The sequence below is a fragment of the Bos javanicus genome, chromosome 19, assembly GCF_032452875.1.
Source record: "Bos javanicus breed banteng chromosome 19, ARS-OSU_banteng_1.0, whole genome shotgun sequence".
Classification (NCBI taxonomy): Eukaryota; Metazoa; Chordata; class Mammalia; order Artiodactyla; family Bovidae; genus Bos; species Bos javanicus.
In genome coordinates, this window is record NC_083886.1 from 54,013,216 (window position 1) to 54,035,956 (window position 22,741).

General features: G+C 49.0%; 2 protein-coding genes across 8 annotated transcripts in view; one reads left to right on the forward strand and one right to left on the reverse strand.

The window, feature by feature from the left end:
* Positions 1-21,914, reverse strand: part of CCDC40 (coiled-coil domain containing 40) — a 42,405-nt gene extending 20,491 nt beyond the window's left edge. Inside the window, exons 1-11 of one of the 2 annotated variants that reach the window (XM_061392646.1) lie at positions 21,827-21,914; positions 21,449-21,569; positions 19,916-19,979; positions 19,064-19,480; positions 16,006-16,138; positions 14,686-14,849; positions 13,832-13,915; positions 13,535-13,754; positions 7,038-7,195; positions 6,717-6,839; positions 3,555-3,676 (exon numbers count right to left, since the gene is read on the reverse strand). In XM_061392646.1, coding sequence (XP_061248630.1) covers positions 3,555-3,676; positions 6,717-6,839; positions 7,038-7,195; positions 13,535-13,754; positions 13,832-13,915; positions 14,686-14,849; positions 16,006-16,138; positions 19,064-19,480; positions 19,916-19,979; positions 21,449-21,477 — 1,514 coding nt within the window. In that variant the 5' untranslated portion in view covers positions 21,478-21,569; positions 21,827-21,914. Of the gene's footprint in view, positions 1-3,554; positions 3,677-6,716; positions 6,840-7,037; positions 7,196-13,534; positions 13,755-13,831; positions 13,916-14,685; positions 14,850-16,005; positions 16,139-19,063; positions 19,481-19,915; positions 19,980-21,448; positions 21,572-21,826 lie in introns of those variants that run through there. The other variant, XM_061392647.1, reaches the window with a different exon arrangement.
* A 161-nt stretch (positions 21,915-22,075) lies between these two features.
* Positions 22,076-22,741, forward strand: part of TBC1D16 (TBC1 domain family member 16) — an 89,199-nt gene continuing 88,533 nt past the window's right edge. For 4 of the 6 annotated variants that reach the window (XM_061392654.1, XM_061392656.1, XM_061392655.1 and 1 more), the window contains exon 1: positions 22,076-22,408. In XM_061392654.1, the coding sequence (XP_061248638.1) occupies positions 22,161-22,408 (248 nt within the window). In that variant the 5' untranslated portion in view covers positions 22,076-22,160. The remainder of the gene's footprint in view (positions 22,409-22,741) is intronic. The other 2 variants (XM_061392658.1, XM_061392659.1) reach the window with 1 other exon arrangement.

Here is a 22,741-nt window from a genome sequence, read left to right on the forward strand (position 1 = left end):
TGTTGTGATAGTTTCAGGTGGGCAGTGAAGGGACTCAGCCATACGCATACATATAAGTATCCGTTTCCCCCCGAATGCCCCTCCCATCCAGGCTGCCACATAACATTGAGCAGAGTTCCCTACGCTATGTAGTAGGACCTTGGTGGCTGTCCATTTTAAATGCAGCATTTAATGTGGATCCCAATCTCCCTAACTAGGCTCGTGGGCTTTGCAGGTGTGACTCTCAGTGTTTGCCGCAGCCTCGTCATGATTCTGTGGTTGGGACCCCTCCTGATGGGACTTTGCCACTAATGGTAAAGAGTTGGTGGGAATCTTGTCTTTCACGTCTTGCTGTAGCAGAGACCCATGTGATCTCAGGTCACCCGCTGGGTCCCAATCGACACGATATGCCCAGGAGTCCCAGGGAGCGAGGGCCACTTGGCCTCCCCAAGTGGGAAGGGGGGATGCGACACGGTGTGTCATCAGGGCAACCCCCAAGGGCCCTGCCCATGCCCTGTGTCTGCCCCATGTTAACCAGCTGCTCTCTGTGCCTGTGGCGGCCCCGGGTGTCCAGAGCTGCAGGCCTCCCTGGGCTTGGGGGATGTCGGCGGTGGTGGGGCACCACCTGCCAGACCCCGGGCCTGACGGAGGCCAGCCGGCGCTGAGGAGGCAGTCCCTGCCTCCAAGTCCCACACCACCTTCCACCTCCCTCTCTTCTCCCACAGCTAAGGCACTTCCTCAGCGCCCAGACAGCTCCCAGGAGGGTCGGGGGCAGGGGGATGTCTAGCTTCATGTCCAACAACTGGACCATCAGCCAGGAAATCACCGTTTTTGTTCATTTTCTAAAATGGTCTACACGCTACGAGCTTGTATTTGGTACTTTAGTTCAGCCGCTGACCTGGCCTGGAAGTCCCAAGCGATGCAATGTTCTGTTTTTGCAACGCCTTGACTTTGGTTAAACAGTCTCAGATTCCCTCCTTCACATCTATCCGGATGCAGCGCTGCAATCACAGTTCACAATTCTCACAGCATCCTGTGCAGTCAACAGGTTTGAAAGGAGGCCTCCCTCCTCCATGGCTGACGTATCTGGGGTCGCAGGAAGGCCAGCTGAGCCAGAACTAGTGCCCTATGACTTGTTGCTAGGGGAGGTGTGCGTTGCTAAAATGAACATTCAATGGGTGCCTGTTATAAACACATGATGTCATTTTTCTCATCAGTGAGATCAGCACAGTCCAACATGTGCTCAGTTGTCAGGGAGGGGACTTTGGAACACTGCTGGGGGAAGTGTTATCGTCTCAGCCCTCCTAGGAAATCCCTGTCCAGCCTGCTGAGTGCGTGCCCTGGAATCCAGAACTTCCCGGCTTGATAGGGAACATAATTATACAGAATGATATAGACTATGATAGCCCTGGATGTGACTCTGTACAGCAACACTGTGACGGGAAAGGCATGTGGATAACCTTGAGTCCATCAGAGGGTATGTGGCAGGAAAAGAAGGGACAAACAACCAGTATGTTTTGGAAGATCTCCAGGACACCCAGTGGAATGAAAAGAGCAAGGCACAGAACACGGCACAAAAGGGAAAGTGAAGAAGGTGAATTTGTGTAGTTTCTTTTGCTATTGTGGATGGCCTAGGGATGGAGACCCAGGAAACCAGGAGGAGTGTGTGTGGGGGAAGGGGCAGCAGGTCATGGAGGACACGGGCATATTCACCTCACTGAATATGAGTCTACAGATAGTTTAGACCAAGTCACTGTGTTATCTATTCAAAATACTGAATTTCAAAACAAGAAAAAAGAAAAGGAGTGACCGTCAAGCCATGCCTCAGAGGACAGGTAGGAACAGCCGGTGGGAGTGGAGGGGACAAGGTCAGGAGGAGGGTTGTTGGGGGATATCCAGGTTAGTCCTGGAGACACAGAGTGCTGGCCTAAATGCAGGGTGTCCCCCTGAACTCTGGAGGTCCCTGTGTGGGGGAGTCCACAGGCCATGAGACTCTCAGTCTTGACCTTACTCAAGGTCAGTGTTAGGCAAGAGGCAAAAACTGCTCACTAGCTAAGGCCTCTGCTCACCAAACATGGGGCAGCTCTCAGTCGACAGACACAGCGGAAGCAGGTAGACCAGCAGCCCCGGGGGGCCGGGCAGGGGACAGCCCAAGCCCACAGCCCTGGGACAGTCCAGTCCCTCCCTGCATGTTCAAAGGGAAGGCAGATTTTTAGCCAGACTTTGCCTGGATAATTCTGATTCTCCCTTTGGCTTTCTTTTTTATTTATTTATTTATTTATTTATTTCAGATTTTAAACATGTATTCATTTCATTTTGGCTGTGCTGGAACTTTGTTGCTAAGTGGGTTTTCTCTAGTTGCAGAGTGGGGACTACTCTTTGCTGCAGCACACGGGCTTCTCATTGGGGTGGCTTCTCTTGTTGCGGAGCACGGGCTCTAGGTCACACGGGCATCAGTAGGTGTGGCTCGTGGGCTCTAGAGCACCCGCTAAATAGTTGTGGCACATGGGCTTAGCTGCCTTGAGGCATGTGGGATCTTCCCAGAGCAGAGATCGAACCCATGTCCCCCGCACTGGGAGGCGGATTCTTAACCACTGGACCACCAGGGAAGGCCTCCCTTTGTCTTTCTATCGTCGACTCAGGGAAGTGAAGGAAATAAGTATTTTTAGTCTGGCATTACCCACATAAATGTGGCTTGCTTTAAAAACAGTCATAGGTATATGCCTCCATTTTTGTTTTTCTTAATCACAAGACTGAGAAGGAACGTCTCTCCTAGCTGTTGGGCTACCAGAGGCCATGCCATGGGACTGGCAAAGCAACCCAATCCCTCCTCCCCGTGGTCAGCAGGCCTCTCCTGGGCACAGCTCACTGCCAGGCTGCACGCTGAGGGCTGAGTTGAGCTATGACGCGTTCCCTCTAGGACCTGCTTCCACATCTGGACCCCAAGCATCCTGCTGGTTTGGGGAACTAAGGCAATGGTGGAACCCCCAGGCTCCACCACCCCACCCAGGGTGCATGTCCAGCCCTCGCTAGAAGTGAGAGGGGAATGCCAGGCGGGGCCTCTTCCTTCCCTTTTCGGGGAGATTAAAGCGGGATTTCGATTGGAACTCAGCCCTCGGCAGAACAATAGGTGAAGTTTCTGCACACAGGTGGTGAAACTGCAAATCAAAGGGACACCTTTATCTCTCCAAGATAAATACCCCTTTTTCTTTCCCTCTCTTTCTCACTGTTTCTCCTTAATCCTCCCAGGAAATCTGAGCATGAAAGCTTTGCAGCTCCCGGTGCCACGGAAAGTTTGAAAGGATTTAAGAAACACTGAAATCTGGGTGAACAATAAGGGGGGGTTTCAAGAACGGAAATTGGGGCCGCAGGGCTGCAGGTGCGCCCCTTTGTCCCAGGAGAGCTGGGGACGGGCGCTCCATGCTCGCCTGGGAGGAGGCGGGCATGGAGTCCACTTTGCACCTGCCTCCGAGTTCCCACATGTCACGAGTTCTCCCACCGCTCCATCCAGGGCCCTGCCTGTGGCCCTGAGACGCCTGGCCCACCTCTGTGGCAACCAGCAGGGCCGCCCGCACCTGAGCGCCTCCTGGATGGTCCTGTGAGCCTCGTCGCGATGTTTCATGCCCACCAGGCTGGTGGCCCACTGCTGCAGGATGTGCTTCTTCTCCATGCTGATGGCCTCTATTTCCGTGCAGGCCTGCAGTGGACAGTCGAGGTTACGTGGACGTTGGTCTCACGTCATTAAGCTCAGAGCCCCCAGAAGGACATCGGAGAGCCCCGAGCTTCCCAAATCGCCTTCCTTCCCCGTGACCCTAGCTTTTGTTTATATAGTTGCTGAGGCTACTCTCAGCAACAGAAGGACACACGTGAAATTAAACACGGCTCAAAAGGCCCATCCAGCACTTGCCTGAGCCTTGAGCCCCAGCCGTGACACGGGAACAATAACAGTAGCCACATGCTGGGCCATCAGATCAGGTGGGATGGTGCCTGGAGGCCCAGCACACTCAGCTCGACCCCAAGTGCTGGGTCTCGTGAATGTCCTTGAGTGTCGTTCCAGGGGAATCACTGCACTCCTAGCAGTCTGGCCTCGTGCTGATTCTTGGAAGGGGCACGGAGTGAAGGCTCGGGTGGGACCCTCTTTGGGCCACGAGCATCTTAGTGGAGATGCTGAGTCCGGTCAGCCTCTGCTCTTGCGGGATGTGCATGGCAGACACTGGAGGTCAGAGCGGCCTCGAACACTCACAGGGATGATAAGAGGGCAGAGCTGGATGTGAAAGGAGGCATTACACTGGGGAATCGCACTCCTGTCGTCAGGGCTTTAATAAATCATCTATTCATTACCATTATAGAGCATAAAGTGGTGTGAGTTAATTATACCATGACTGCTGAGACATTTCTGGATCTGGGTAAGTTATTAACTGAGAAGGCCGCTCTGTGCCATGGACCAGCTTGTGCACCCACGGTACCCGGCTGAGGCAGAAGGTGCCAAAACTGCTGGGCTCCTCCCCAGGCTGGGCTGAGTGGGGACGGTCAGCCAGGGGCAGGTGCCCTCCCACGGAACTCCCCAATCTGCCAGACAAGGGCTTGTTGACCAAGGTGCAGGCTGAGAGGTAAAGATTGAGCTGAATTCAGTTTTTAGTCGGACACGACTGAAGTGACTTAGCAGCAGCAGCAGTTTTAAACACAGTCCGCATTAAAAAAAAGTGTTCATTCTATGCAAATTAGAATATGTAAATAAGCAAAAAGAAAATAAAAACCATCCCATTATTTAAAGTTTACCATTCCTATCACCCTGATGTGTGTGTGTTGTGTTTGCCTGTGCGTGTGCAATCACATTCTATTATTGTTTTATAACTTAGTATTTAAAATAGCATATTGTGAATGGGTTTCCATGTTAGCAAATATTTTATTGGTAGTCCTCTACTGTATGGATATATCATAATTTGTTTAGCCAAAGTCCTCTTCTTGGGACTTTCTTTGCTATCACACACAGCACTGTGTCCCCAGGGACTCTCTATTCATTTTGTTCACTGAGTATTTAATGTACAAAAAGTTAATTTGCATGCCCATTTTCCCTGGAATGAAGGCTGAACAGTGATATTTTGGGAGAGTGTGCTAGGGGGTGGGGTGGGTGCCCGTGACACATGGTGCAATATTGTCCTTGAATAAAGATCCTGATGAAGGCACGCTGCACCCCCGCTATCAGTGTAGAAGCCCTGCTTCCCTTGCCTTGCTCACCTTCACCATCTTGGTTAGGAGAACCCCTGTCCTGCCCTTGTCTGTCATCAGTGTCTGTGGTGCACCTGCCATGGCCCCCACCTCCCCCCCGCCCCCTGGTTCTGGGTGCAGAAAGGCAGGAGGAATGAACGTGGGATGGCCCTGTCCTGGCAGGACACAGCCAGCAGGGAGCGGTGGGAGACACAGAAAGACACAATGGAAGGAAAACGACAGTGTCGTGTGTGTGTGTGTGTGTGTGTGTGTGTGTGTGTGTGATCAGCACAGAGCAGAAACGTGCGTGGCAGATTCTGGATTGATTTTCAAAATCTCTTTACACCACCAAACTTAGTGGTATTATGCTTAGAAAGCCCTCTCCAACCCAGGACTCTACAGATATTTCTTTTTCTTTCTTCTGGTATAGCTTCCCTCATTTCAATAGTTGAATTTGTTTTAGTGTGTGGTATGAGGAAAAGATGTGATTTTTTTCCCCAAATGATTAACCAAATGTCCCAACACCTCTGGGCGCATAACTCACTTGCTCACCATTAATTTACAATCCATGAAATTTCTATTCAAACGTTTCCTTGATTCTGGGCTCTCTCACAGGCTCCCACAGCCTACCTGTCTGTCCCTGACTGCAGTAAGTCATTATTTTAGCCACTTGGGCTTCATAGTATTTAATGTTAGGGGGGTACCCACCATCCTGGTTTGTCCTGGACTCCCCTGGTGTTAGCCCAGAAAGTCTCATGTCTCAGGAAACCTGTCATTTCCGGGCAAACAGCCTTCATGAACTTTCCTCCCTGGACAATTCTCTGCTAGTCCTCTGAATTTATATTTTAGGTAAACTTAAGAATTGCTTTGTTAACTAAAGAGCTTCCCTCTGCCAAGATTCTGATGGGCATTCATTCTAGATTAAGTATACTCATGGGTTGGTGAGAACTGGGCACTTTCCCATGTGGACCCACATATGTTTGTTTGTTCGAGCCCACCCATTTGTCTTTCCTTCAGTGAAAGTGTGTTGTTTCTTTCATGCCGTCACTGCATGTATGAAATAGATGGTGATTCACAGATTAAAAAGTGACAGCAATTTTGGTTTCCAGTGCCAGTCACTGAACTTGGCGTCGCATTGAGCCTGGGCTCTCTCTTACTTGCTATGGAATGGAGATGTGGGCACTGCCCAGGTGTGCCAGCAGTCCAGGCTGAGAATGGTTAGGGAAACTTCAGCTCTCCTTGAAAGAGGTCTGCTGTTGCTAAGAAGCTTGCTAAGGATGTCCCAGCAAGCAGGACAGAATGTCCCAGCTTCTGGGACATCTTCTAGTCTGTCACTGCTACGGTGAGAGTAAGAATACCTGCCATCAGTCAGCTGGTATCATCACCGTGGGTCAGTCAGGTGCTCTGAGATGCTTATGAGGACAGACAGATGTGCAGAGGGTGGGCCAGCTAACTGAGGGCTCAGTCAGTCTCTCAGTAGGCATGCAGGCACTTCCCGGGCACTGCCAGATGGCATGGGTGATGCTTACCTCACTCACTGCTTTCCTGAGCATCTGAGTGTCTTTAGCCTGTGCGTGGTACTGGGCCTCGAACAGGGCGGTTTGTTCTTCCAGCTGGTTGGCTCGGGTGGTCAGCTGGTCCACGTGCAGGTCCTAGAAGGGCAGGGATAAGATGCATGGTGAGACAATAAGAGAGAAGACGCATGGTTGGTCCCCACCAACCCAGACCCATGTCAGCGATCCCAGGCTGGACACGGCCCCCCCAGGGCTGCGGTATTCAAACATGGGCAAGGCTGATTGGGAAATCCAAGGGGTAGCTATCGTCACGTGGGCATCGTCTTTGCAGAATACCTGCTGCTTCTTCTCCAGCTCGGCCCGCATGCGCTGGGCTTCTGACTTCTTCACGACTTGTTTCATCACTTGGATGTCGTCACGCACGTCCTGGTCTATGTTCTGCATGTAGAAGAGATGCAGAGCCAGGGTCTCCATCTCAGTTTGCAGAGCTGCCACTGGGAAGAGAAGGGGAGGGTGTCCCAGCATTGCATACAGACCAACATGGACGCGGCACCCCTCCCCCCACTGTGGGATGGGCCTGAGAAACAGCCTTAAAACTACAAAGACCTGGACCATGCCGTCAAAGACCTTACAGTCTATTAATAGGTGGAGAGACAGAATATATGACCAACCTAGACAGCATATTAAATGGCAGAGACATTACTTTGCCAACAAAGGTCCGTCTAGTCAAGGCTGTTTTTTCCAGTGGTCATGTATGGATGTGAGAGTTGGACTATAAAGAAAGCTGAGCACCGAAGAATTGATGCTTTTGACCTGTGGTGTTGGAAAAGACTCTTGAGAGTTCCTTGGACTGCAAGGAGATCCAACCAGTCCATTCTAAAGGAAGTCAGTCCTGAATACTCATTAAAGGACTGATGCTGAAGCTGAAACTCCAATACTTTGGCCACCTGATGCAAAGAACTGACTCTTTGGAAAAGACCCTGATGCTGGGAAAGATTGAAGGCAAAAGGAGAAGGGGATGACACAGAGGATGAGATGGCTGGATGCTATCACCGACTCAATGGACATGAGTTTGAGTAAACTCCAGGAGTTGGTGATGGACAGGGAGGCCTGGCGTGCTGCAGTCCATGAGGTCGCAAAGAGTCGGACATAACTGAGTGACTGAACTGAACTGATGCCTATTAATTGCAACACGCCCTCCAACTCCCAGCACATGTTAGAGATTCTTCATGTCCAAGGATGTTCTGAAACAGTGTCAAGGTGATGAGGCCTTGTGTAAATTTTACAGATTTCTTACCACATGGAGTTGGCAATGTCAGGTTCGGTCCTAAATCCCCTGGGAGAAAAACCAGCCTGAAGGGGGTGCTGAGCACCACTGAAGTATGGGTTCCTTGTAACAAAACTCTCATGAGATGGATTTATAAGCTAAAACATCAGCTTATTTAGGGAGATAAACTTCCACCAGTAAGTAACTGTTCACTGGTGTAGAGCGTTCCTTATTCAGTGTGTAGATCCAAACAGAAAATCGATTTATAGATCAAAAGGCTGCTGGGTGAATATCATATTAGAGTCAGGTGTTTCTGAAGGATGGACTTAAACTTGACAAACACATTTTTTTAACATCCAAGATGATTTAAAAACTCTAACACTAGAGAATTCTTTCAGTCCCCTGTGGATAAGAATTATAGGGGAGAGGAACGGAGCGGGTACAGGGAAAAGACGGGGGAGTTCTGTATAAAGAGTGGTTGCTGGGTGGACTGTAGGAGTGTATCTGGGGAGAGGGTCTTTAAAGAGGTCATTAAGGTAAAATGAGGTCACTAGGGTGGGCCCAACGACTGGTGTCTTTAGGAGAAGAGGCGGTTAGGACACAGACACATAGTGGATGAGCCCCTGTGTGGACACAGGGGAATGATGACTGTCCACAAGCCCAGGAGATTGGCCTCAGGTAGAACCACCCTGCCAACACCTTGATCTTGTACATCTGGCCTCCAGAATTACAAGAAAGCAAACTTCTACTGTTCAAGTCGCCCGGCCTATGGCCCTTCGCTATGGTAGACGGTGCTGAATAACTCCCCTGACCTGAATCAGGGAGCTTGCCCACCCTTCCTCCAGGGCACTCACTTCTTCCCCCTCTTTCCTTCTTTCCTGGCTGAGTGACTGAGAGCCAATATTTCAAATTTTTTTTATTAAAAAAAATTTTTGTTCATTTATTTTATCTTTGTCTGCACTGGGTCTCCGTTGCTTCAAGCAGGCTTTTTCTAGTTGCGGTGAGCGGGGGCTGCATTCTAGCTGCGGTGCTCGGGCTTCTCATCGCAGTGGCTTCTCTGTAGCGGAGCACAGGCTCTAGGGCCTGGGGGTCAGTCGTTGTGGCTCAGGGACTAAGTTGCCCCACGGCATGTGGGATCTCCAGACCAGGGATAGAACCCATGTCGCCTGCATTGACAGGCAGATTCTTTACCGCTAGACCATCAGGGAAGTCCTCAAATATTCTTTTTAATTTGTATTCTTGCAACATTAGTGAAATCAAGTCTGTTTTCACAGTATGAAGACCGGCTGCCCTTTTCCCTTTTGACTTGCCTACTCATACCATCACCCCTCTTCTATAGCAGGATAGTAGTCTCACCTATTAGGCCTTGAAGGGCCCTTCCTGTAATAAGACAGGGTGGGCAGAGTCTTGAAAAGCCCCCGTGAACTCTGCCCCTGGTGTCACTCCTGAGATCAGGTTGTGTTTTGGGGCAAAAAGGGTAATTATCAGACGGGCCTGACCTCAGCAGGTGAGCCCTCTAGAAGCAGAGTTTTCTTGACCTGGTGTCAGAAAAGGATATGCAGGGTCAACAGGCTTTGCTTAGCATGAAATAGGAGTCTAAGTGTTCCTTTTTGGATGGTCAAATGAGCGAAAATATTTAGTGATTTTCAAGTGCAATCTGTACGTTCAATTTGCAATAAACAGATTCCAGATAAACTTCCTGGAACCCCTACTCTGCACCATTGATCTGTTTGCCCGTGTTTTCCCCGTGAGCCATTTCGTTTCTATTGCTGTAGACTGATACAGTGCTTTGATACCTGTTGGGACGATATTCCCTCATTACCCTTCTCTTTCAAAATTTTTTGGATATTCTTACGCATTTAGTATTCCAAGGGATCTTGAAAATCAATTTGTTGAGAATGGAGAGTTTTTAAGGTATTGCTCTGGAATAATTTCTAGCAAGCATTGATAAGGGGGAAAAAGCAGGGAACAGAGTGGTGGGCATAGCATACAGCTACTTGTGTAAAAAATAGAAAAAAATACCACACCTTTATAACTTTGCTTTTATATACAAAAATATCTTTAAAAGAATACACAAGAATCAATCATACCATTGTGACTCTGCAGAGGGGGCTGAACTGGGCCAGAGGGAGACTCCAGAGAGCTTCAAGTTTGTATTATTACTCCTCAAAAATAATAATTAACCATCTTAAATAAATTCAAGCTCACCCAAACATCCCATTGTGGATTTTAACTGGACTTGCAGTGAACTGCTTATTAATTTAGAGAAATAACATTTATATATTCTGCATCTGCCCATCCCATCACATGACTGTTGCATTTATTTAAATGTTTTATATCCTTTAGTAAAGTTTTATTGTTTTTCTTCCGACAGGTTTGCTTGCTTCCTTTTATTTATTTATTTGGCTACGCTGGGTCTTCCTTGCTGTGTGCGGGCCTGTTCTAGTTGCGGTGTGTGGGTTTCTCATTGCGATGGCTTCTCTTATTGCAGAGCACGGGCTTCAGGGCGTGTGGGCTCAGTCACTGTGGCACAGGCTTAGTTGCCCCAATGCATGTGGGATCTTCCAGGGCCAGGGATCTAACCCATGTCTCCTGCCTGGGCAGATGGATTCTTAACCACTGGACCACCAGGGAAGTCTGGTTCACTTGCTTCTTATTAGACTTATTCCTAAGTATTTTATGGCTGTTATAGATATCATGGATGAGATTTTTACAATTACATTAATAATTCATAATTGGATATGACTGGTAGAAAAGAAAATTATAACTCTGGTATTCAGTTACTTTATAGATTTCTTATTACTTTTATTTGCTTCTTTTTCAACAGTAATCTTGAATCTTCTAGGTAAACAATCATACCATTGGTGGAGAATGAGTCTCATGACATCATATCCAGAATCTATACTTTGTTTATATTTCCTGTTTTCTTTCATAGCTGGAACGTCCAAAACAGTGTATCCTCATCTCATTCCTCACGTTAGCTATGATCACTCCAGGGCTTTCCACTGAGTAAAACTGTCTTATCAGTTGCTGATAAACACTTACAAAGAAATTTCCTTCTACCCTAGTTTAGGATGAATAATGAGTTTTATTCAAACATCCACTGGGCATCCACCCAGAAAATCTTTTTGTTCTCTCTCCTTTAAGAAAAAAGTGCAATGAATCAGTAGATTCCTTAATTTCAAATTATTCCAGAATTAAGCCCTCCTTCACTAGGAGCTATTTTTTTCTTTTCATATATTGCTAAACTTAATCTTTTGTTGCTGAGCACAAGTTTAACATTTGCTAATATTTTATTTAGGATTTTCATATCGTGTAAGTAGGATCACTACGTTTTGTACACTGGAAGCTTTTTCCAGTAAGGATTATACTGAGAATTATAAAACAAGCCTGGGAAGCACTTCCCCAAATTTCCACCCTCTGGAGGGTTGAATCACATAGGGAACGTCTGGTTTTGTCCTGTCTGTAATCCTATGGCATTTCCCCCCCTTTACCTTTGGAATTTAAAAATTTCACCAACTATGTCTGGGCATGTTTATTTTTTCTTCCACCCACCTGGCCCTACATGAGTCTTTACACCTGAAAATCCATCTTTCTTGAACTCATGCAAACATTTTCCTCTGATGTCATTGGTTAATGCCCCTAATCTCCTGGAATTTCTATGTTATGGATGCTGACTTTACCAGACCTACATCCATGTCTTTTATCTCTTTCTCAGAATGTCCATCACTTTGGGGGTTTGCTCTGAATTCTGGATAGAATTCCTCACACTGGGCTTTCAGTACACAAACTCAGTTGCTCAATTTTCAGCAGTGCTGATTTATCTATTTTGTACTTTTTTTGGGAGGGGGGATGATGATTCTATTTTTTAATTCTAGTATCCTTTTCTCTAACAGTTGGTTTTCATTTGCCTGGTGAGATAGCCTCTAAAGTCTCACGTCAAACACAAGTTGGCACATGCTCAGTTTCAGAACCCGATGCTCGTCTGTGGAGAGGTCTGCTCTCCTGTCTGGGGATTGCTGCTGTGGACTCACACTTGGGTGTGAAGGTTACTGACTGGTGGGTTTCACCTCCCTCCCAAGTAAGGTGGGCAACCGTAGACACTGTCCAGAAGCAAAGGCCCATGTTTCACCTACAGGACAGGGCAGTGGCAGCACCTGGTGGGCAGGGCTGGGACCATCACCCAAATTGTTTAGCTCAAAGAAGGGAGAAATGGTGCTGTGAGGTGGGTCCTTGCTTGGTGGAACAAGCTCTGCTCCTGCTCCCTGGTGACCTCCAGAAAGGACACAGTGTCCATAAAGACAACTGGATCTTTCCAGAAGCCCATCTGCGCCTTTAGCCTCTGATGGGGGGTGCTGGTGGGCATGATTGCTCCTGTGTGGAGGGAGCAGGGGACCTGTGTCCTCTTTCAAAATGGTCTAACTTCTGTTATAACTGGAGGATGTGGCTCCACTGTTCTAGTGTGAGTGCCCTGCTCTTCTCCTTTTGGTAAAGTGAAGTCTCTCAGTTGTGTCCAACTCTTTGTGACCCCATGGACTGTAGCCTATCAGGCTCCTCTGTCCATGGGATTTTCCAGGCAAGAGTGCTGGAGTGGATTGCCATTTCCTTCTCCAGGGGATCTTCCCGACCCAGGAATTGAACCTGGGTCTCCCGCATTGCAGGCAGACGCTTTACCGTCTGAGCCACTAGCGAAGCCTTCTCTTTTTGGTAGATTCTGTTAACTTGGTGATAATCAGGGAGGAGTGCTCTCTAAGTGAGCACTTCCCCAACTCTGTCTGGAATCCTCTCCTACATTTCTCAGGGTCCAAAATGCTTCTTTCCATTGACAGTTGAGATACAGGTGTGATTCTGTTTTCTTTCAAATTCTTTTAGGTTACTTCCCCCGTTATAATAGTCACACAGAGGTGACAAAGAAAGTCGGAAACATGAAAAACACAAAAACTGAAATAATCTGCTGTGACCATGCTGTTCACTGTGGCCCACTGCCTCTCTCTGTGCAGGGCTTTGCTCTGGTAGGAACAGTGACTAGTCCTAGCCCCGTGGTCTCTTCTGCTCCAGAGTCACCTGCTCCCCTTAACCTGCCGCACAGCCTGGGGCTGCAGGGCTCTGGATCATGGGTCCCTGCACTTTGGGTTGGCCTCACCTATACCTCCCCACCTGTTTAAACCCTGCCCATCCCCACTCTTCCCTGCCTTCTGGAGACCCTATCTTCCACCCCAGCAGCCCAGCAGCCTCTCCCACTTTTGCCTCCATAAACCCAACCTGCCGGCTTTTAGTGTTTGCTGCTTTGCCTAATTAGGTGCATTTTAAGACAGGTCTTTCCTTCCCAAAAAGGATGGGAATGCCTCCAGGACATGAACACATCTTGCCTTTCATGATATCCTACAGTGGCTCAGGGTCATGACAGCACATGGGGACACCCCTTGGGGTCATGATGGCACTTGGGCCACCCCACCAGGTTGCAAAGGTATTCAGGGATTCGATGGCAGGTGAGGATCCCCTTAGGGTCTCTGTGGCATGTGGGGACACCCCCATGGACAGTTGCAAGGACACAGAGCTGCCTTACGCTTTTTGCGCTCCTCGTTGGCGGTCTCACAGGTCTTGGCGTACAGCAAGCGTACCCTCTGCAGCTCCTCCTCCTTCTGCTGCCTCGTGCACGCAGCGATGGAGTGGCGGTCGTGACTCTTCTCAAGCTGCATCTGCAGGCGGGCCAGGTGCTGCTGGACCCCGTAAAGGTTCACCCCCAGCTCCTGCCGCTGGACTCGGCTTTGCTTGGTGGCCACGCTCTGCACCAGAGAGAGAAACTGGGTCATGGAGATGCAGGAGGGAGCACAGCTGAGTGGGAGGTGGGACAGGTACGCACCAGTTCTTGAAGTTCCAGCCTCAGTTTCTCTATCTGCCGGTTAAGATAGCTCTTTAGGGCAGCCTGGAATCTTATCATCAGGGGCTAGAACAATGGAAAAGTATAGCCAGTTACTGTCCTGTCCCCTCCAGGGCTTAACCACAGCTCTTGGTGAGGTGGAGACAGAAATGACTTTCATACTGGGTGCTCCCCACTTCTGCCCAGAATTCTTACTTCAGAAGTCACTTGTGGTCTCACTGTAGGCACTGAAGGACCTGAGTGCATATTTTGACAAAATGACAGGATAAGCTGGGGTGGTGGTACTGGTTTAATCCCCAGAGCTGAAGGGCAGTGATGAGCAGAGCCTTGGATGCCAGCACCAAATGAACCTTGAGCCCCATTTCCCACTGCAACCTTAGCGCCAGTCAAGACCCGTCCTCCCGCCTTGCCAGAGCTGTGGGACATGCCAGGCGATGGCTCTCAGTGGAGGTCACCTTGCCCCCGCCCAAAGTCTGGAGACATTTCTGGCCATCACAACCAAGATGGTGCTGCTGGCATCTGGTAGGCGGAGGCCCCGGGGATGCTCCTCAGCACCCTACAGTGCTCAGGAAGCCCCCACCACGAAGAGAGATCGGCTTCCAGTGACTGAGAAATGCTGAGTCTGAGTGAATGAACCTGAAGGGAGAATACACTTGACAAGGTGGCAGCCCAAACCCTGCAGATAAACTATTCGGGGAGCAGATGAAACAGAGCACAGCATTTGCTGGGTAAAAGGCGGGCCATGGAGGCTCCAGGCAGAACAGGGCAAGTGCAGCAGTGTCTCTAAGTCCATCTTCGTCTGTGTGGGGCAAAAGCAAAACCCGCGAATGTCTTACGTGGTCTGGGTCCAAGACCACCAGCTGGGATCTGTCTTCTTCCGCCTCATCGCTGCCCTCAGATCCCACTGTCTCCACCAGGCCCCCTTCTTCCACCATGCTTAGCTGTTGGATCCTGTCCAGGAAGGAGGACGCGGCTCCCTCCCTGGGGTGGGTGTCGGGTTCTAGGGGGACAAGTAAGGGGGGAACAGCAAATGTTATTGAGGAGTTAATAGAGTGCTTATCTGGGGGAAGTTCATCAGAAAGCTAAATGCCCAGGCTTGTGCAACATGAGGGAAAAGAGAAAGACAAAGCCCCCGTTGGGTTAGGGTTCACAATGCTATTAATAGGGTCTTCTGCTCATGAATTTTCTACTAGCTAATTCAACATATTTTGTAGGAATGATTGAACTTTAAAGGTAGACAAGAAGCAAACACATTTTGTGGATACCTTTTAATACATAAATAATGAACAGAAAGGGGGCTTCTTAATGATGGAATAGATTTTTTTTTTTTTTAAGGAAAACAACTGATACGATTGAAAAGCAATCAGTGAGGCTCCAGTTTCAGCTTTTCTTCCTTCCTGGGCTGGAGAGACCCTGTTTGGTTTCTAACTCATTTAGATGAGTGCTGTCTGCAGGTCACTTGTAGGTGAGGTGAGGTTTTGTTGGCTGGGTCATCCGCACACCACCATCAAATGGAATACTTGTTGTTGCTGTTGTTTCGTCACTAAGCACTATCTCCCAGAGTTTGCTCAAACTCATGTCCATTGAGTCAGTGATGCCATCCGACCATTCATCCTCTGTCATCCCCTTCTCCTCTGGCCCTCAATCTTTCCCAGCATCAGAGTCTTTTCCAATGAGTCAGTTCTTCCCATCAGGTTATATACAGTATAAAACAACCCAATCTGCTTTCTCATGTACTCAACACTGGGATACCAGAACCAAGTGGAAAGATAGGGGTGTGCCTGAAAGCACCTTGGAAAACTCAGCCCACAGGGACATGTTTAGGGCCGAGCTCCCCTCTGAGACCAGAAGGCAGAGAGGGATGTGTAGCCAGGGCCGTGTCACCAGATTTTGGTCCAGGCTTGGTTCTGCCACTTACATGGGTAAGTCACTTAATGACTCTCATGGTCTGTAAAATGGAGAACAGTTCCTACCTCACCAGGTAAGTGAAAGGATTAAATTAGATAAAACAGAACAAATGTTCTACGTGTCTTATCCATTTCTGTTAATGACATTTTTATCTTTAGACTCAGCCCAACAGGAAACGAGGTAACAGGGGGCGAAGGAGTGGGAGCCCTTGCACAGAAGGGGATGGGAAGTGGCTTGTCCCGTAGTACCTGACTCCGGGGCAAAGGGCTCCTCTGTGCCCGGAGGCAGCTCGTCAAGACCCAGGGATGTGTCGCTGCTCCCTGGGCTCTGTCTGAGGTGATGCCCAGCCTCCAGAGGAAAGACCTTCTGCTGGAGTGCTCCCTGGGATTGTATAGAGCAAAAACAACCAAATCTGAATTTCTGAGGGTTTAGTCAGGACTGAGGCATTATTCAAATTTGATTATTACAGTGTTCAAAATTTAACACAGTTGGTAAAGCAATAGAAAATTGCTTGCATATCACTTGGCTTTTGCAATCGTCAAAACAAAAAACACCTACCTCCACCCCAATGAGGGATTTAGGAGTGGTCTCTGCCCATCTGGATCTGTAGCAAAGTGTAAACACTGAGGCATGGGCATGTGCTGGATGTGAGTTTCTTTATTCCCAAATACTGCCCTCCCCGAGGCTGGTAAACAGCATTTCTGAAAGCCTGAGGCCCGGCCAGGGTCTCCCAAGAGAGCTGTTTCTTCTCTTCTTTCAAACAGTTTCACTTTGGGGACATTTGCAGAAGAAAATGTTTTCCCAAACACCTGGCTCCGTTTTAACTCTAAAGGGGACTCTTGCAATGATTATCGTTGACAATAACTACTGCTGCTGCTGAACTGGTGAACATGAGTAAGGGCAGACAATGACCCTGCACGGGACCCTGCAAGGTGGATGCCAGTCGTTTCTGTCTCCTGCAGGGGAAGCAGTTCATGGAAGCTGAAGCCCTTGCTTAAGTTCGCCTAGCCAGCCAAGGGCTGTCTCAACGCCCAGCTCCTGCTCTTTCCAGCTGTTCTTCCTCAGGTGATGCTGCTTCTAGAAATGACTTCTGAGGCATCCAGAACCACAATGACATTCATGGGAGCCCAGAGTCCAAAGCCTACTTACTTCTGGGGGGTCCAGAAAGGGCTTTTCTTAATGACCACACTGGTGACCCAGCAGCTCCCACTCCACAGTTAAGTTACTTGAGCTGGGAGGAGGGAAATAGAGTTCGCTCTTAGGGTTCACTCTTAGAGTTTGTCTCTGCCCTTCTGGTTGATCAAATTTGGAGACTGTTTCCCAGTGAGTTTTCTTTTTCTTGTAAAGTAAGAGGTTTTATTAAGATACCAAGCCATACTGTTTTTTTTCTCTCATACCAATCTTCTTTTTAAAAAGAATTATTTATTTACCTATTTATTTGGTTGCTCTGGGTCTTAGCTGAAGCTTGAGGGTTCTTTAGTTGCAGCATGTGGAATCAACCAGGGATTGAACCCGGGACCCTTGCCTTGGGAAGGCAGAGTCTTAGCCACCGGACCACCAGAGAAGTCCCCCAGGTGAGTTTTCTAGAAACTAGACTTGAGGATGCAAACTGGGTTTACAGCCCAGCAAGCGACCTATACTTTGGTACTCCTGGCTGTGTGTGTTTGTTTTTTCAGGCATGCCATGTGGCTTGTAGGATCTTAGTTCTCTAATCAGGGATTGAACCCAGGCCCTTGGCACTGAAAGTGCAGAGTTCTAACCATTGGACCATCTGGAATTCCTGGTCCTGGCTATCTTATAAAGGAGGGCACTGTTCAGTTGTTAAAATCTTACAAGTGGTTTTGATATCCACTTGTCATTTGTAGTCATAACGCTTAATTGTGGTTCATCAAATATTGAATCATGTGATTCTCCAAAGTTATCTATTTTAGCTTTCACAGGGTGAGGAGGAACTTCACAGTTCAGAGCAAGCATAACTGCCATCATAGCTGCATGCCTCTGGGTAAGGAAGTTCTTTGGCTCCTCAGTTTCCTAATCTGAGCAATGGGGATAATAATAGTTCCCACCTAATGGGGTTGTTGTCACTGAGACAACACATGTAAAGGGCATGGAAGTGTCCAGCCCAGAGTACATGATGAATAAATATAATGTCTTCTCTTCCTGCCCTACCCCTCGCTTTCCTTCTAGAACAATCAAACCTAAAGCCAACAGTGGAGTTGACCCAGTATGGGGTGATGAGTCTAGACAAAATGAGGAAGGTGGGTTCCAGAGACTGTCCCCAAGGTGAGACACAGGCATCAGGCCTGGGCCTGGCGAGGAAGGTCTTGGCATGGAGAGTTACAGTCCAAACATTTGGGGGCTTGCCCATCAGTAATGGACAAGCTGAACTGAGGCACGGCCTGATAGAACACCAGGAAAACATGGCATCCTTCCGTGACATTCTAAACCTGGAGACCTGAAAATACCAGGCAGAACCAAACTGAGGGACCTGCTACAAAATAGCTGGCCTGTGACCTTTAAAAGTGTCAAGGTCGTCAAGGTCGACAGATTGAGAAGACTAAAGAGACGATACAGCTGAAGGCAGCAGGCGATTCTGAAGTGGAGCTCTACTATAAAAGACATCACTTGGTGATGGAAGGACACTTGGTGAAGGAAGCCCGAGGTGTATTTGGTAATGTAACACATTGATTTTGATAATTATCACATGGTCGTTTGCGGACAACATATATGAAAACATTGGGAGGCAACTTACTGTCAAATGCTTTTAAAAAACATTCTTAAAAGTTCTTTAAGGTACTCCAGTTTTCTGTGTGTACTTGATTAAAAAGTAAAAATAAGCCTATAACAATTATTATCCACAGCTGCACTGTCCAGTCTGGTAACCACTTATAACTGTTGGATATATACATTTAAACTAATTAGAATCCTCAAAAGGTTAAAAATTCAGTTTCTCTATCTCCCTGGCCACATTTTAAGTGCTCTATAGTCACATGTGACTAGTAGTTACCATACTGGACAGCGCAGATAAAGAGCCTTTTCATTATCATGTAGAGTTTTACCGGACGGTGTTGCTCTAGAGACTGGACACCTGGATGTCCTTACGTGGAATGTTTCCAACTTGGGTTTGGGAACACAAAGGAGGGTTCAGAAACTCTTGGACTATGACAGTGGCTCCTGAGACTTAAGTTTGCTAAGACATTTCTAACAGGCATTGCCATGTGAATTATTTATAGTGTACCCTGAGTTCCTCACATAGATTTACAAACCTCATGAGCAGTAAAACACTATAGACCTCAGGCTACTCACCTGGTTCATTTGCTCAGACAGGCCTAATACTTGCTGGGAGCTCTTTGTGGTGATGAACCCCATTCCTGTGGATTTGGATGGGTGGGGGGCCTCTCTGTCCTCAAGACCCATTTCCCTCCTTGTTCCTTCATACGGGGGTGTGCGTTCAACTTCATCTTCGGGCCCCTCCCCAAGACTGATGTCTGAGGAAGCCAGATCTAGAGAACTGACTTCCCCTTCAGGGGACGTGGCTTCCAAATCAGATTCTAATTCCTCTTCTAATTCAAATTCCTCTTCCATTTCCATTTCCCCTTGGCTTCCTCCATAGTCCCCCTGGGCTGTGACTTCCCCATCATTTTCAATTTCCCTTTCGGAATGCTCTGTAGCACCCTCAGCTTCTTCACTTCTCTGGTCATTGCTCTTCTCCATTGACGATACCTGTAGTTATGAAGCAGGAAAAAAAAAAATCAGGAGACAAAGTGTAAAGGATCTTATGAGATTTTATCCTTAATAAGGTAATTATACTGATGGGAAAACTGCATCTATACACTCTGAGCATCGCTAGGAGATTATGTTTCATAGTTTAGCTGATCTACTCTGTTTTTTCTTTTTTTGGTAATTATTTTGCATCCTTTGTTACAGAAAATGAGCTCTGAAAAACTCAGGGCGATCTAGGTGTGGGATATCCAAGGCATTCTTGACAAGCCATCAACACTTCAGAAGGAGGTGGAAGGAAATTAGGTTTCTCTGCAACTGAACTGAGTCTGTTCCAGAGCAAGGTCATAGGATCATCGTGCAATTTTCTTAAACAAATCTGAACGCTAATTCCTAGTAAATACAGCCTAGACTAATTTATCCCATAAGGAATTTTACCTTGCCGCCTTCAACATGCTGGTCCTCTTCTCCTTCAGAAGGCGATTTGCCACCCAAGTGAGACCTGGTGGCGGAGAAACAGTTGAACAGTTTCAAATAACATCTTTCTTTTTCTTGGCATTTATCCCCTCCTTACTGTCTGTATATCTAGTTATTATATTTACTTGTTAATTGTCTGCCTTCTCTCTAGGCTGATGGCCATGACTTTGTCACTAACACCAGCACTAGACCATGCCTGTCACATGGCACAAGAGTCACTCCAAGAATGAATGAAAAATGCAATGATTGAAACATTTAAGGAACAGTACAAGTAGATTATGCTAGAAAGTCACTTTAAATACACTTGTGTTTGTGACAAAATGGGGAAAATAGAAAACAAAATAAGAGAAAATTGCGCAAAAAGGACTAGAAACTTTCTAGTTTCCCCGTGATTTGGATAGTACAAGAATGTCACATTCTTAAAATTGCTTTTTTTCTAGTTAAAAGTTAAACTAATACAGCAATATGTGACACAGACAATGAAAATCCCCTGTGACTTCTCTCCTGTTCAAGATAACAAGACGTAATAGTAAGAGATTTAAGGATATTTTTTATGTATTATTTTTTACTTTTTAGATATTTATTTGGCTGTGCCAGGTCTTAGTTGTGGCACGTGGGATCTTTTTAGTTGTGGCATTCCAACCCTTACTTGTGGCATGGTCTAGTTCCCTGACCAGGGATCGAACCCAGGCTCCCTGCTTTGAGAACATAGAGCCTTAACCACTGGACCACAAGGGAAGTCCCAAGGATATCTTCTTTCAAATATTTTTCTGTGCGTTTAAAGCCACCCATCCACCAAATTAGAGATCACACTATATACACTGTTTTGCATTTAATCTTTTCATTTATTGTAATCTGGATTTTTCCATGTCAGTAGACGCAGACCTACCTTAAAAAAAAGAAAGAAACAATACAGCGGTGTCCAATGTGAAAGGTAAATTTTTAAAAATAGTCTCTATCCTTTTAAACAAAGTGTAAGAGAGCAGAGGCCTGGTGGTCCTGGGTTTACCTGACTACAGCCTATCTGTGTGCTCAAGGCATTCACGGTGGGGCTGCCTGGCCATACTGAACCCAGTCCGTCACCTGCCACCTCCAGCCCCGGTGAGGTTGGGCTGGTCTCCCTCTCACTGACCTCGCTGGGCAGCATCCAGCACAGAGACCCCTGCTCTCAGGGCTCTGCAGCAGGGATTACCAAGCATCGTGGTTGCCATGGTTACTGTGGACTGAGCAAGTCCCGGGTTTCAGAGAAAGGAGCGCCCAGAAAAGGGGGAAAAGGGAGGGTACGGGAGAGGACAAAGGGACGCGAGGTGAGAAGGCAGAAGGGCGTGCAGGAATGTGGGGGTGACCGGGGAGGTCAGGAAAGGCTCAGAGAGTGGGGAGGCAGGGGTACAGGAGAGGGGAAAAGGTCATGGAAGGGAAGGGGTGCCTACGGGGCTATGGGAAGGGGGAGGTGTGGGGGCAGCTCCGAGGCCCCAGATCCCTAGGCCCGTTTACCCGCCAGCGCCGCCGTCCGGCTCCGCCATCTCCAGTTGCTATGCGACGCCGTCAACATCCGGCGGGCAAGGACCACGCGCGGGGCTTGCGGGGCAGGAGGCCTTTGTGCCATTTGTGTACACTAGAAACACAGAATATTTAACTCTGTAAATGTATTAAAGGATAAATACGCATCTTCTCCATCTCTAAGTCCGAGCTCTACCCCGCCTGACTCCGTTTCTGTAAAGCGACAACCGTGTCAACGTGTGTCCTGCCGGCCACTCTGGAGCCCCAGGGGCTCGCGCAGGGCACCCGGGAAGCCGGGGACATGGGACGGCCAAGTGTCCTGAGGATGGCAGGAAGAGGCGGGGGCGCGACGGGGTCCGGAGCCGGCCGCACCTTCGGGGACCGAGCCCCCGCCTAGTGCCTGCCTGTCCATCTCCAGACCTGGGGGGCTCAGTACCCCCTTCCCGGGGTTCTTGCGAAGAATTCATGGCAGGAGAGGGATGCCCCGTGGCCTCCTGGTGGGTGTTGTTCTCTTCCTATCTCAAAATAGGAAAAACAAAAGCAGAGGGTGGGACAGAGAGGGCGAGCGCGCAGGTGGGACGTCCCAAGGGTCCTGCCTTCACTCCGGGGGCGTGGGGCTTCCCTCTGGGGCAAAGTCCCGGGGCCGGAGGCCCGGGCAGGCGGCGAGGCCCGGAATAGGAAGGGGTCGTCCGGGCCGGGGCCTGGGATGGGAGAGCGGAAGGTGACTGGGGCAGTTCCGCAACACGGTTGGGGCAGGCTTGGGACTGGGGCTGGCGGGGGTGGGGTGGGCGGCGGGTCTGATTGGGCCGGGGGCCGGGTTGGGCTGGGGGGCGGGCCGGGGGCCGGGCCTCGCCGCGCGTCCCCGCCCCACCAAACCTCACTGGCGGCGGCTGCAGTGGCGGCGGAGGCGGCTCCGGGAGCCGGCGCAAATCCGGCCCCGGGTGCGGGACCCGGGTGGGTATCGGGGACCTGCCGGGGGCCGCGGGGGCGGGGCCTGAGGGGCCGGCGGGGGATCGGGCAGCGCCCCTCGGCGGGACGGGCTGGGGGCGCGCGGGGCGCGTGGGCCTGCAGCCGCGGGGCCCGGGAGGGGCCGGGGTCTGGCCGCAGCGCAGAGAGGTGCAGGGCCAGAGCAGGAGTGGGGCGGCAGGATCACGCGGGGAGCTCCCTGAGGGCCCCATCCGCGGCGGGTTCTGGCGCCCTGGGCAGGGAGTGGGCCTAATTCGAGGAGACTCGGTCTCAGGCTGTCTGAATCTTTGGTCCGGAGAACTTGCGGTCTTTGTCTGGCTG